The following is a 12,003-nucleotide window of genomic DNA, read 5'->3' on the forward strand; positions in this document are numbered from 1 at the left end:
ATAGTGATGACTATCACTAGAGCAGCATAGAGATGACTGCTATTGCTGTTAATTATTAGGGAAGTCTTTTTTTCTAAACACACACCCTAGCAGTGTTTGTGCTGTTTATTTAGTTAGTTAGTTAGTTTGCACTGGGTCTTGGTTGCGACGTGTGGGATCTTTAATTGCAGCGTGCGGACTTCTTAGTTGCGGTATGTGGACGACTTCTTAGTTGCAGCACGCGGACTCTTATTTGTGGCATGCAGGCTTCTCAGTTGCGGTATGTGGACTTCTTAGTTGTGGCACGCACGCAGGATCTAGTTCCCCAACCAGGGATCGAACCTGGGCTCCTTGCATTGGGAGCGCAGAGTCTTACTCACTGGACCACCAGGGAAGTCCCAGGGAAGTCTTTTAAATATCCCTGTAGACTTATTCCTTTAAAGCCTGCTACTCCTTTTTTTTCATTTATTTTTTTACATTCTTTTTTTAATATTCTTTTCCATTATGGTTTATCATAGGATATTGAATATAGTCCTCTGTGCTATACAGTAGGACCTTGTTGTTTATCCATTCTATATGTTAAAGCTTACAGCTGCTAACCCCACCCTCCTACTTCCTCTCTCCCTCAGCCCCATCCCCCTTGGCAACAACCAGTCTATTCTCTATGTCCGTGATTCTGTTTCTGTTTCATAGATAGGTTCATTTGTGTCATATTTTAGATTCCACATATAAGTGATTTCATATGGTATTTGTCTTTCTCTTTCTGATTTACTTCACTTAGTATGATAATCTCTAGTTGCATCCATCTTGTTGCACATGGCATTATTTCATTCTTTTTTATGTAAAGTCTGCTACTCTTGAGAATTTTGTTTGGTTGTTTTTTCATGAAGTTAAGCTAGTCATATATTGGAAGTAAATGAACATATTAAAAACATCAATTGGTGCCTTCTTTGTTTTAGATACTTAATTTTATGCTATTGTATATAAACTTTTGTTAATAGAAAATGCTTGTGAGCGCTATTCAAAAAAGTTTTCTTTAGTCTGTTTCTTCCCATGTAGGATATGACACAGGGTTTGATGTCTAGTGGATACTTAATAAATATTTGATTAGTTCTGTGAATTGGAGGATTATTCTATCCACCTATCCTGGGGGGCGGGTGGTGAGTCTTTAGCCAAAGGTAAGATGTGTGGTAGGCTCAACCCCTGTCTGATGTTGCTGTTGCTGAGAATAGCAGTATGATAGCTTTATAGCTCAGTGACTATCAACCAAAAGATTTATTTTCTGGCTTGTAAATTTATATGAAGTTTTCTGAGGGCAAAAACACTAAATCATGTTTAGCTTGTATCTGATGAATTGCCTTTACTCCTTATTAAGTCAGGATCTATTGTTTTCCCTTTATGGGTAAGGTATCATTTTTCTTTGGATGCTTTCAAGATTTTTTTCTTTTTCTTTAGTGTTCAGAAGTTTAATTATAATGTGTCTTGGCATTGATTTCTTTGGGTATATCCTGTTTGGGGTTTGCTCAGCTTCTTGTATCTATAGGTTTATGTCTCTTGCCAAGTTTGGCACGTTTTCAGCCGTTATATTTGAGTAGTTTTTCACCTCCGCCCTCTTTCTCCTCTTCTTCCGGGACTGCAGTCACATGAATGTATGTTTTCTGTTGTAGTTCCACAGGTCTCTAAGGCTCTTTCATTTGTTTTCTTTGTATTGTACAGGTTGGGTGATTTCTGTTGTTCTTTCTTCCAGTTCACTGATTGTTTCCTCTTTCCCCTCCATTCTGCTGTTGAGCCTGTCTACTCAGCTTTTTATTTCACTTATTGTATTTTTTCAGTTCGGATTTCAGTTCCTTGGTTCTTTATAGCTGCTTTTTTAAACTGAGGCCTACTTGCTGAGGCTATGTTTTCATTTATTTCAAACTTGTTCATAATGGCTTATTGAAGCATTTTTGTCATAGCTGCTTTAAAATCTTTGTCAGATCATGCTAACGTCTCTGTCATCTTGGTGTTTAATAGATGCTTGACTTTTCATTCAATTTGAGATCTTCCTGGTTCTGGATATGATAACGATTTTTTATTGAAACGTAGACATTTTAAAATTGTGTTGTGAGACTTGGAGTTTTATTACTTCTGTTTTAACTGGCTTTTATTTTTCCAGAAGGGGAAATGGGGGAGGGCACCACCTTGTTACTGCCAAGTGGTGTTGAAAGTCAGGTTCCCCCTGACTTTTAACCTCCTTTCCAGCCTCCTTTGGTATCTGAGGGAGGAGGAGCTCCTGACTGCGGCTGGGTGGGGGTGGGCTGGGAATTCAGGCTCCCACGTGGTGAGGGTGCTCCTGTTCCCGGTGGGCCACAGTGAAGGCCCCGACTCTTCAGAGGGCTTCCACTGACATCACCCTGGTGGAGGTATTGGGGGGCCTCCTAACAGTCTTGGGAGGATAGAAACCTAGGCTCCCCACTTGGCCTTTGCTCCAGTGGGTGGGGGTGGGGATCCTTTTTTTTTCTGTGGTGTTTGGCTGGAGTAAAGGGGTTATTGTTGGGCTTCCCTGGTGGCGCAGTGGTTGAGAGTCCGCCTGCCGATGCTGGGGACACGGGTTCGTGCCCCGGTCCAGGAAGATCCCACATGCCGCGGAGCGGCTGGGCCCGTGAGCCATGGCCGCTGAGCCTGTGTGTCCGGAGCCTGTGCTTCGCAACAGGAGAGGCCACAACAGTGAGAGGCCCGCGTACGGCAAAAAAATAAGGGGGGGGGGGGTTATTTTCTCTGAAAGGATTCCTCTCTCGCTAAGCTGCCCCTTTCCTGGTCCTTTGGCTAGAGAGGGCAGGCTTCTGCTGGCTCTGTGTGTGTGTGTGTGTGTCTGTATCTGCACCCATTGGCATTTCTGAGTTGTTGGCTTCTTCAGCTGCAAGACTGGGATTTAGGAGACAAAAAGAAAACCCATAAAAGCTAGGGAGCTCACCCCCGCTTCCTTCCTTAAGTCTTGAGCTCACTAGCTGTTGCCGACTTTCAGAGTGTTTAGTTTTGTTTTATGTGTTGTGTCCATATCTATTTTTAGTTGTACTTATTAGCAGGAGAATAGAGAAAAGTGTGTCAGCTCTTCATCTTATTGGAAGCTCATTTTCTTTTAGATACACTTTGGTACAAATATCTTCAAATGTCAGTAGTGCATAGAAAATAAATTTTTTCTTTTTTTTTACTATCTTATTCACTGTGTTTTATGCTGAGGCTTAGTTGCAGCTGCATATAGTGAAATTATAATTTGCTTTCACTTTATTTCAGATTCTGATGCTCACAGTACCACCTCAAGTGCCTCTCCAGCTCAATCTCCTTGTTATAGTAACCAGTCAGATGATGGCTCAGATACAGAGATGGCTTCTGGCTCTAACAGAACGCCAGTGTTTTCCTTTTTAGATCTCACATACTGGAAAAGGTAAAAGCAACAGAAAATATCTCTCTAACCAGCAAACCTTCTTAATTATAGGCAACGGTTTCCCACTTCCTTAGCAATTAAGTGGCATTTGGCACACAGCTGGTAGCGTATGTGTTTGGAGGTGGATTAGGCAAGAATGGAGCTGAGAGTGTGGATTTTGTGTGTTTTTTCTATTAAAATTGATTTAAAGTAGAAATCATGTTAAGAAATCTAAATTTCCTATGATGGAGTATACTAGGTATTCATTCTGACCAACTCTCCCACTGAAAAAAAGTAAAAGGGCTAGAAGTATATATATTTTTTATGTCTTTAAAATTGGCATCAACAAGTAGACAAGTTAATAAGGAATAATCAGAGGCCAAATGCTGAGTGAATGAGGGACCTCAAAGTCAAAAAAGAGATAATAGACTAAGAAAGAGAGAATATTTAAAGAGAAAGTAGTTAAGGATTTTCTAGTTCACAGATTTGGGGAGACTAACAAGTTAAAAGCAAGGTAATAAGCAATTATCTTATGGGTGAAGAAGATTCACCCATAGATACATCATAGGGTAACTATGGAACATGGGAGGCAAAACAGATTTTAAGTAGTGAGAGAATAAAGACATTATTTTCAAAGGAACAGCAAACCTACAAGCTGAATTCTCAGCATGAACAACGGAAGCCATAAAACAATAGATTAATACCTTCAATGGCCCAAGAGATAATAGCTCTCAACTTAAAATTATATATACGTAGCAGAAATATCTTTTGTACATGAGGGCATAGGACTTTTTGACTAGAAAAAGAAAATTGAGAGTTTGCTGCCAAACTGACTCAACAAAAATTCTATAGGCAGAAAGAAGAGATCCAAGATTGAAATTCTGAGAAGGATAAATAAATATTTGTTGCCTATAGGTAAATTTTTTTTTTTTTTTGCCTATAGGTAAATTTAAACAAACACTGAAGGCTTAAAATGATAATAGATGGGAATTTAAAAAAAAAAGAATTAAATGACAACAGTAACATATAAGTCAAATAATAGACGTGATGGGAGTTAAAATGTCCTAATATCTTTGTATTGTTGACAGTAAATGTATTGAATAACTTTAGAGTTCAATTAATTAACTGTATAACCACTAAAAGAATAAAAATAAGAATGTAAAACCTCCAGAGAAGAAGGGAAGGATGGAGAGTTTTAAAATATAACTAGCAGGACTTCCCTGGTGGCGTAGTGGTTAAGAATCCGCCTGCCAATGCAGGGGACATGGGTTCGATCCCTGGTCCAGGAAGATCCCACGTGCTGTGGAGCAAGTTAGCCTATGCACCACAACTACTGAGCCCACAAGCCACAACTACTGAAGCCTGTGTGCCTAGAGCCCGTGCTCCGCAACAAGAGAAGCCACCGCAATGAGAAGCCTGCGTGCCGCAACGAAGAGCAGCCCCTGTTCGCTGCAACTAGAGAAAGCCTGCATGCAGCAATGAAGACCCAACGCATCCATAAATCAGTCAATCAATCTAGCAAAATAAAATGATGAAAACCTCCATATATTTGTAAATTAAGAAACCATGGGTTCAAGAAGAAAGTATAAATTAGAAAATCCTTATAACTAAAAAAAACCCAAAAATGCCACAAATCAAAACATGTGGTATGAAGTTAAAGAGGTAGAAGAAAAGTTGCCTTTAATGCTTCTTACAAAAGAAAGATTTAAAATAAATGAAGTTACGTGTATCCAAGTTAAAGATTAATGAAGCTCAATATAAAAAAAATAAAAGCAAGGAAATCCTAAAGATAGGAGTAGAAATAAATGGAGTAGAAAATCAATATGAATGGATAGTATCAGTAAAACTAAGAGTTGGTTCTTGAAAAACATAACCAAAAAAGTTACTAGACATAAAGCAGGTCAAGAAAAAGAGATGGTACCCATAAGCATCTTGGATAAGAAAAGGGAGATTCAGCTATAGAAAAAACAGAAGTTTAGAAGATCCCTGTTCGCTGCAACTAGAGAAAGCCTGCATGGAGCAATGAAGACCCAACGCATCCATAAATCAGTCAATCAATCTAGCAAAATAAAATGATGAAAACCTCCATATATTTGTAAATTAAGAAACCATGGGTTCAAGAAGAAAGTATAAATTAGAAAATCCTTATAACTAAAAAAAACCCAAAAATGCCACAAATCAAAACATGTGGTATGAAGTTAAAGAGGTAGAAGAAAAGTTGCCTTTAATGCTTCTTACAAAAGAAAGATTTAAAATAAATGAAGTTACGTGTATCCAAGTTAAAGATTAATGAAGCTCAATATAAAAAAAATAAAAGCAAGGAAATCCTAAAGATAGGAGTAGAAATAAATGGAGTAGAAAATCAATATGAATGGATAGTATCAGTAAAACTAAGAGTTGGTTCTTGAAAAACATAACCAAAAAAGTTACTAGACATAAAGCAGGTCAAGAAAAAGAGATGGTACCCATAAGCATCTTGGATAAGAAAAGGGAGATTCAGCTATAGAAAAAACAGAAGTTTAGAAGACAATAGGATATTAGAAACAGCTTCATGACAATAAATTTGAACATATAGGTGAAGTGGATACATTAGTAGAAAAAGACACTTCACCAAAACTGTCTCAGGAAAAAGTAGAAAACCTGAATTGTCTCATAATAAAGGAATGGATTCAGTGGTCAGAAGTCTTCCCTCAAAAAATCCCAGGCCTAGATAGACAAATTCTACCAAACATTCCAGAAACAAATGATTCTAATCTTGCACTGGCTTTTCCAGATTATGGATGAAAGAGGGCATAGGCTCCAAGCATTCTATGAGGCTAACATAACTTTGATATGTTATAAACAATATATCATAACTAGATTAGATTTATTCTAGGGATGTGAGATTGTTTGAAGCATTAGAAAGCCAACTAATATAATTTGACAGTTTCCTAAAGGAGGGAGAAAATGCTTATTGTATTAGTGGTATATTGAAGATGTTTGATAAATTTGAACTTTGCTTCAAGGTTTAAAATAAAACCTTTAGCAAAATAGGAATAGAAGGGAACCACATTGATAAATAATTTGCATTTTCGAGTAAAGTTGAACACGTTCCCATTCCTATAGCCCAGCAACGTAACCTAGGAAAACACCTTCAGACCTGTGCACCAGTATGTACAGCATGTTTGTAATAGCAAAAATTGTCCCATCAGAAGGAGAGTGGGTAAATTGTGGTATATTCACATGGTGGGATACCGTACATAAGTTAAAATGAAATAAAGCTCTAACAATATGTATGAACCTCAGTCACTGCTGAGCAAAAAAATTGTAGCGTACAGTGTGATTCCATATATATGCATTTCTATATATTTCTTATTTTATATGTTATATATATGAGATAACAAGCAATATGTTTAGAGATGCAAACGTTGTATATAAAGAAAAAACAGAGTGATAAACCTGAAATTAAGGAGGAGAGAATGAGATTGGGTGGAGTGGGATTGGAGAGGGGCATACGGGGGACTTCATAGGAAATAATAGTTTTTTTTAGAGTGTGTGATCCATGGATGATTTGTTGTGTTGTCATTTTTGTATGCCTTTATGTATATTTGATAATATGTGTATATATTTTTTGTCTGCTCAGTATTAAAATAAAACCACCGGCTGTATCAGCCTGTTTACGGTGGCTGTTTTCTTTAAGACTTGGTGATTTTTGGAGGAAACCGTTTATAACTTTAGGAGCAGCCTCTGAAACTGACTGCTGTCTCTCAGATTGCCTTCTTCCCCCTTAATATTTGATAAGATTCCAGTGTGGGGTTTAAGGCGCCTGGGTAATTCCCATTACCTAGCAAATTGTGGTCACTCTAGGAGCCCGTTCATTAGGAATGTGATGAGATTGTGGAAGTAGAACCTTTGATCATGCTGTACTAGTTATAATGATGAGTAGATTTTTCCTTTTTTTGTATTCCTATTTTTCTGCCTTATTTAATATATTTTGTTGTCCCTCCATGTTTTTCTTTTAGACAGAAAATATGCTGTGGCATTATCTATAAAGGCCGTTTTGGGGAAGTCCTCATCGACACACATCTATTCAAGCCTTGCTGCAGCAATAAGAAAGCAGCTGCTGAGAAGCCGGAGGCTCAGGGGCCAGAGCCTCTGCCCATCTCCACTCAGGAGTGGTGACTGAGGTTGATGTAGAAGGGGAACAAGAAATGAGTTAAATTTTGGAAAACACCAACAAAATGACCCTCCTGTTTTTAACTTGGATACCTGTTATTCTGCCAAAAGATGATTTCTAGAATAGTTTTGAGTGGGTTATTTTCCCTCCAGTTCCACAAAGTCTGAAGCCAGTATCTAGCTTACTAAAAGGAAAAAAAGAAGTGTACATAATATTTAAGATGCTGAGTATTTCATAGGAAAGCTGAATGCTGCTGTAAAGTGCTCTTTAAGGCTTTTTAAAAAAATCCCCTTCTAATGAATGAAATTAGGGGAATTTCAGGGGACAGAGATGGGATTTGTTGTATGATAAACGTATGTAGTTTTAGTCTTTCTATATTGAGAAGCAGTGGTTGGGGCATTTTTTAAGATGGCTGGCTACACTTGTTTTCCTTCGTTATAATAAATTTGTCATAACTCAGTAAACACAGACTTGCCCCTAGAGGTAGTTGTTAATAACTTTGAAATATTAAGGTGTTGCCAAGGTTCTGATGATTCAAACCTGTACTACTGAATATTAAGCGGGACGGACTAAGCTCTCTAGTGCGAATATCTTGAAGGAGTAATTTCTAAATATACAGAGGTAACTTGACTGTATATGTTGCATCCTGTGTCACCTCCCTCCATATTGATATTTGATAAAGTTTTTAATTTATATGAAACTTCTAAAGCAGAATCAAAGTTCCTCTTGGGGAAATGTCAAATCTTTAGGGTAGGCAATCCTATATGAATAGTACCAAAGCATTACCCCTTGGTAGAGAATGCACTCTATTAAAATGTTAAATTATCTGAAAAATAAAATGTGCAAGTCTTCAGGATGGCACATGAAAAAAACAAAGGTTAATGCTTCTTGGGGCACATTTCTTAGAGGGCTTGCAAGTGTGTAAATAATTTGTTTATGTTACATGACTGGTGACTTCAATGAAAATCTGCACAATTCAGTTTTAGCTCTGGATTACTTCGGTTGACCTTTGTGAAGGTTATATCTGTGTAGAATGGTTGTTTGACTTGTTTTAACCTATTAGGGTTTTGGGTTTTGGGTTTTTGTTTTTTGTTTTTCATTCTATATTAAAGTAAAATTCTACTAAAAGAAAAGAGGTGTGTGTTAATGCTGAGTGGGTTGGTTTTGGTTAGGTTTCTTTTAGTCAGGCTTTCTGAACATTGAGGTGTTAGATGATACATCCTAAACGTGGAGCTCTTCAATTGTAAAACCTTCATTAAAAGCCTTTTACTTGAACCCAAACCAAAGTACTATCTATTGCCTCTTTTCTAAAAGTTCAGGAAGAATATATCACCAGTTCAGACTGTTCATAATGCGGGAGGATCATTTGCCTACCTTGTAATAACATGACTCTGCTTATTTTTAAAACTGGATTTTAAAGATTGGATAGTATAAATAACAAGGAGTGAGCCAATTTTTATGGGTACCCTATAGTTTTATAGTTCTTAATCTAAACTTAAAATTTTATATTTCTTCCTCTGGAAAAAACTACAAGCCACCATATGCACAGACTACATAGTGAGTTGGGTCAGCTCTCCCACAGACTTTGAGGTGTATTACAAGAATCCCAGCCATTATCATCTTCCTCCTGAGTTATTTTGAAATGGTTTTTTTTTCTCTCTTTTTTTTTTGTACATTTTGGCTGCAGTATTGGTGGTAGAATATACTATAATATGGATCATCTCTACTTCTGTATTTATTTATTTATTACTAGACCTCAACCACAGTCTTCTTTTTCCCCTTCCACCTCTCTTTGCCTGTAGGATGTACTGTATGTAGTCATGCACTTTGTATTAATATATTAGAAATCTACAAATCTGTTTTGTACTTTTTATACTGTTGGATACTTATAATCAAAACTTTTACTAGGGTATTGAATAAATTTAGTCTTACTAGAAAATAAAAGAAGCTGTTTTGTGGCTTTGTCTGAAAGGTGTTCTTAAGTAAGTGTAACTAATGTTTTTGACCCTCACAGATACTCAGTGTAAGCCCTTAGTATTATAACAAGCCATGAAGGAAAGAAGTCCTCTTTACTGAGAAATACAGACTTTAAAATACAGATCTTCCTCCACTTACCATGGGGTTACGTCCCAATAAACCCAAAGTAAGTTGAAAATATTGTAAGTCAAAAATGCATTTAATACATCATAGCTTAGCCTAGTCTACCTTAAACATGCTCAGAACATTTACATTAGCTTACAGTTGGCAAGATCATCTAACACAAAACCTATTTTTCATTAAGGTATTGACTATCTCATATAATTCATTGAATACTGTACTGAAAGTGAAAGCAAGAATGGCTAAATGTACTGAGAGTTTACCCTCCTGATCGCGTGGCTGACTGGGGTCTGTGGCTCACTGTGGCTCCCTCCTGCCTCTGTATCACAAGAGTGTCAGTCATATACTGCATATTGCTAGCCTGGGAAAAAGATCACAGTTGAAGTCTGATTTCTACTGAATGCATATCGCTTTTGCATGATCGTTAAGTCAAAAAATCCTAAGTTGAACCATCATTAAGTCGGAGACTGACTATAAAGACATTTTTTGTTGTTGTTGACAGGGACAAAAAAGTAGGGTTTATTGGTGGGCATGGGTAGGGAGGGGGCAGCGCCAAGGCTCTCACGAGTGCAGGTAGCGCCATTTGTCCAGGGGGCCACGATTAGGGATGTACTTGACCCCACAGCCATCTGGGATGAGCTGCTTTTCTGCCACCATGTTTTCAAATTCATCGCATTAAACTTAGTAAATCCCCACTTCTTGGAGATGTGGATCTCCTGGCGGCCAGGGAACTTGAACTTGGCCCTGCGGGGGGCCTCAATCACATGCTCCTTGTTCTGCAGCTTGGTGCGGATGGACATTATGACCTGGCCAATGTGGACCCTGGCCACTGTGCCCTGGGGCTTTCCAAAGGCACCACGCATACCTGTCTGGAGCCCAGACTGGGGACAGCATGTCAGTCATTAACGTCCGCAGGAAAGGGCTGTCTCCAAGGTCCCTTAGGGCAACCCATACAGGCAACAGGCTGCATACACTACCCAGGAGGCTGTTTGCAGTCATTGCGCGCTGGGCCCCCATGGGGAAAAGAGCACAGTCGGCTTAACTGGCTGCAAATGTAAAAGACATTTTTTTTGGTAAAAGACATTTTAACTGATGTGCACAATAATTGACCTAGTGGATAAGATGATTTTAACAGTGAAGGACAAAAGGTCTCCAGTGTTTCAATGTCTGTAATATGGTTTTATTAGTATTGTCTATGGACATAATGGGAGGCATCATTGAGACTTTAGAGAAACTATAAAAGGTGGTTATAGAGAAAGGGAGATTTTTGGGATTGGGGTCAGACCTGGGTTCTCTGATTCCCGGCTCTACCCCCTTATTAGCCATTTGAGTCTCTTGACTTTTGTGAGTCTCCAAACTTCTGTTACTTCACAGAATTGTTTACTTTACAGATTTATGATGAATCCAAAGAGGTATAGTTCATACCAAAGGTTTTTTTTCTGTGCCGTGCGGCTTTTGGGATCTCAGTTCCCCAACCAAGGATTGAACCTGGGCCACGGCAGTGAAAGCCTGGAATCCTAACCACTAGGCCAGCAGGGAACTCCCATATATCAAAGTTTTAAAAACAGTTTATTACCTGGGAAAGGTAGATCCTGTGGGTCAAACTTCTTATACTACAATTAAATTAGCTTTGGGATAGTCTAGGTGATTTTGCCAGCACCTAATCTAGTTACTGTGAAGCTACTAAGTTAACCTAAGTACTGGAAAGATGACAGCACCTACATGATCTACTGCTGTTTAATAAAATTACCAAAAATGTAGTGGCTTTAGAGAAATTGATCTCAGTTTCCATCTAGGTGCAGTGTGGCTGGGTCCTTTGCTCAGGGTCTCACAAGGCTGCAACAGGTGTCAACTCGGTTGCATTCTCATGAGGTGACTTGGGAATAATTCACTCCAAATTCACTTGGGTTGTTGGCAGAACTCATTCCCTGTGGCTGTAGGATGGAGAGCCCAAACTACTGGCTGGAGGGCCCCCTTAGTCCCAACATGGCACTCACTGTACCCAGCCAGCAGGTCTCCAGAGCCAGTCACCTAACAAGACAGTTGTCTTGTCCACACTCAAGTTACACAGTGAACACTAGAGGTGGTGTGTGGGGACCATAAGAGTTTTGTCTGCCATAGCGCCTCTTCTTTTTCTTATGTGAACCACTTGAAACTGGGCCTCTTTGTCCTAAAATACAAGCATTTGGGTGTAGCAAGTAAAAAGAAAAATAGTTCCCATATTATGAAATACCTACTGTGGTGGGCTTGGCACCTGTAAACACTGTTCAAACAACCTTGCAAAGTGAAAAAACGAAACAACCTGTTTACAGGTAGTCAGTGAAGAGGTGCAAGGGGGGCCATATAACTTAAATAAAATCAGCTTTCC

At 38.6% G+C, this 12,003-nt stretch overlaps 1 protein-coding gene, 1 non-coding gene and 1 pseudogene across 2 annotated transcripts in view; 1 reads left to right on the top strand and 2 right to left on the bottom strand.

Moving 5' to 3' along the window:
- The window catches only part of SINHCAF (SIN3-HDAC complex associated factor), a 29,642-nt gene extending 20,165 nt beyond the window's left edge, over nt 1-9,477 (top strand). Inside the window, 2 exon segments of the mRNA XM_024747116.1 lie at nt 3,253-3,403; nt 7,384-9,477. Of these exon segments, the coding sequence (XP_024602884.1) occupies nt 3,253-3,403; nt 7,384-7,543 (311 nt within the window). The 3' untranslated portion in view covers nt 7,544-9,477.
- Nucleotides 9,478-10,196: 719 nt separating this feature from the next.
- Nucleotides 10,197-10,634, bottom strand: LOC112401065 (60S ribosomal protein L10-like; annotated as a pseudogene).
- On the bottom strand, nt 10,556-10,687 carry LOC112401071 (small nucleolar RNA SNORA70). The gene has a single exon (XR_003003516.1). It is a non-coding gene; the product is annotated as a small nucleolar RNA SNORA70 (small nucleolar RNA).
- Nucleotides 10,688-12,003: the final 1,316 nt, after the last annotated feature.

The sequence above is a fragment of the Neophocaena asiaeorientalis genome, unplaced genomic scaffold (genome assembly GCF_003031525.2).
Source record: "Neophocaena asiaeorientalis asiaeorientalis breed wild unplaced genomic scaffold, Neophocaena_asiaeorientalis_V1.1 scaffold487, whole genome shotgun sequence".
NCBI classification, from domain to species: Eukaryota; Metazoa; Chordata; class Mammalia; order Artiodactyla; family Phocoenidae; genus Neophocaena; species Neophocaena asiaeorientalis.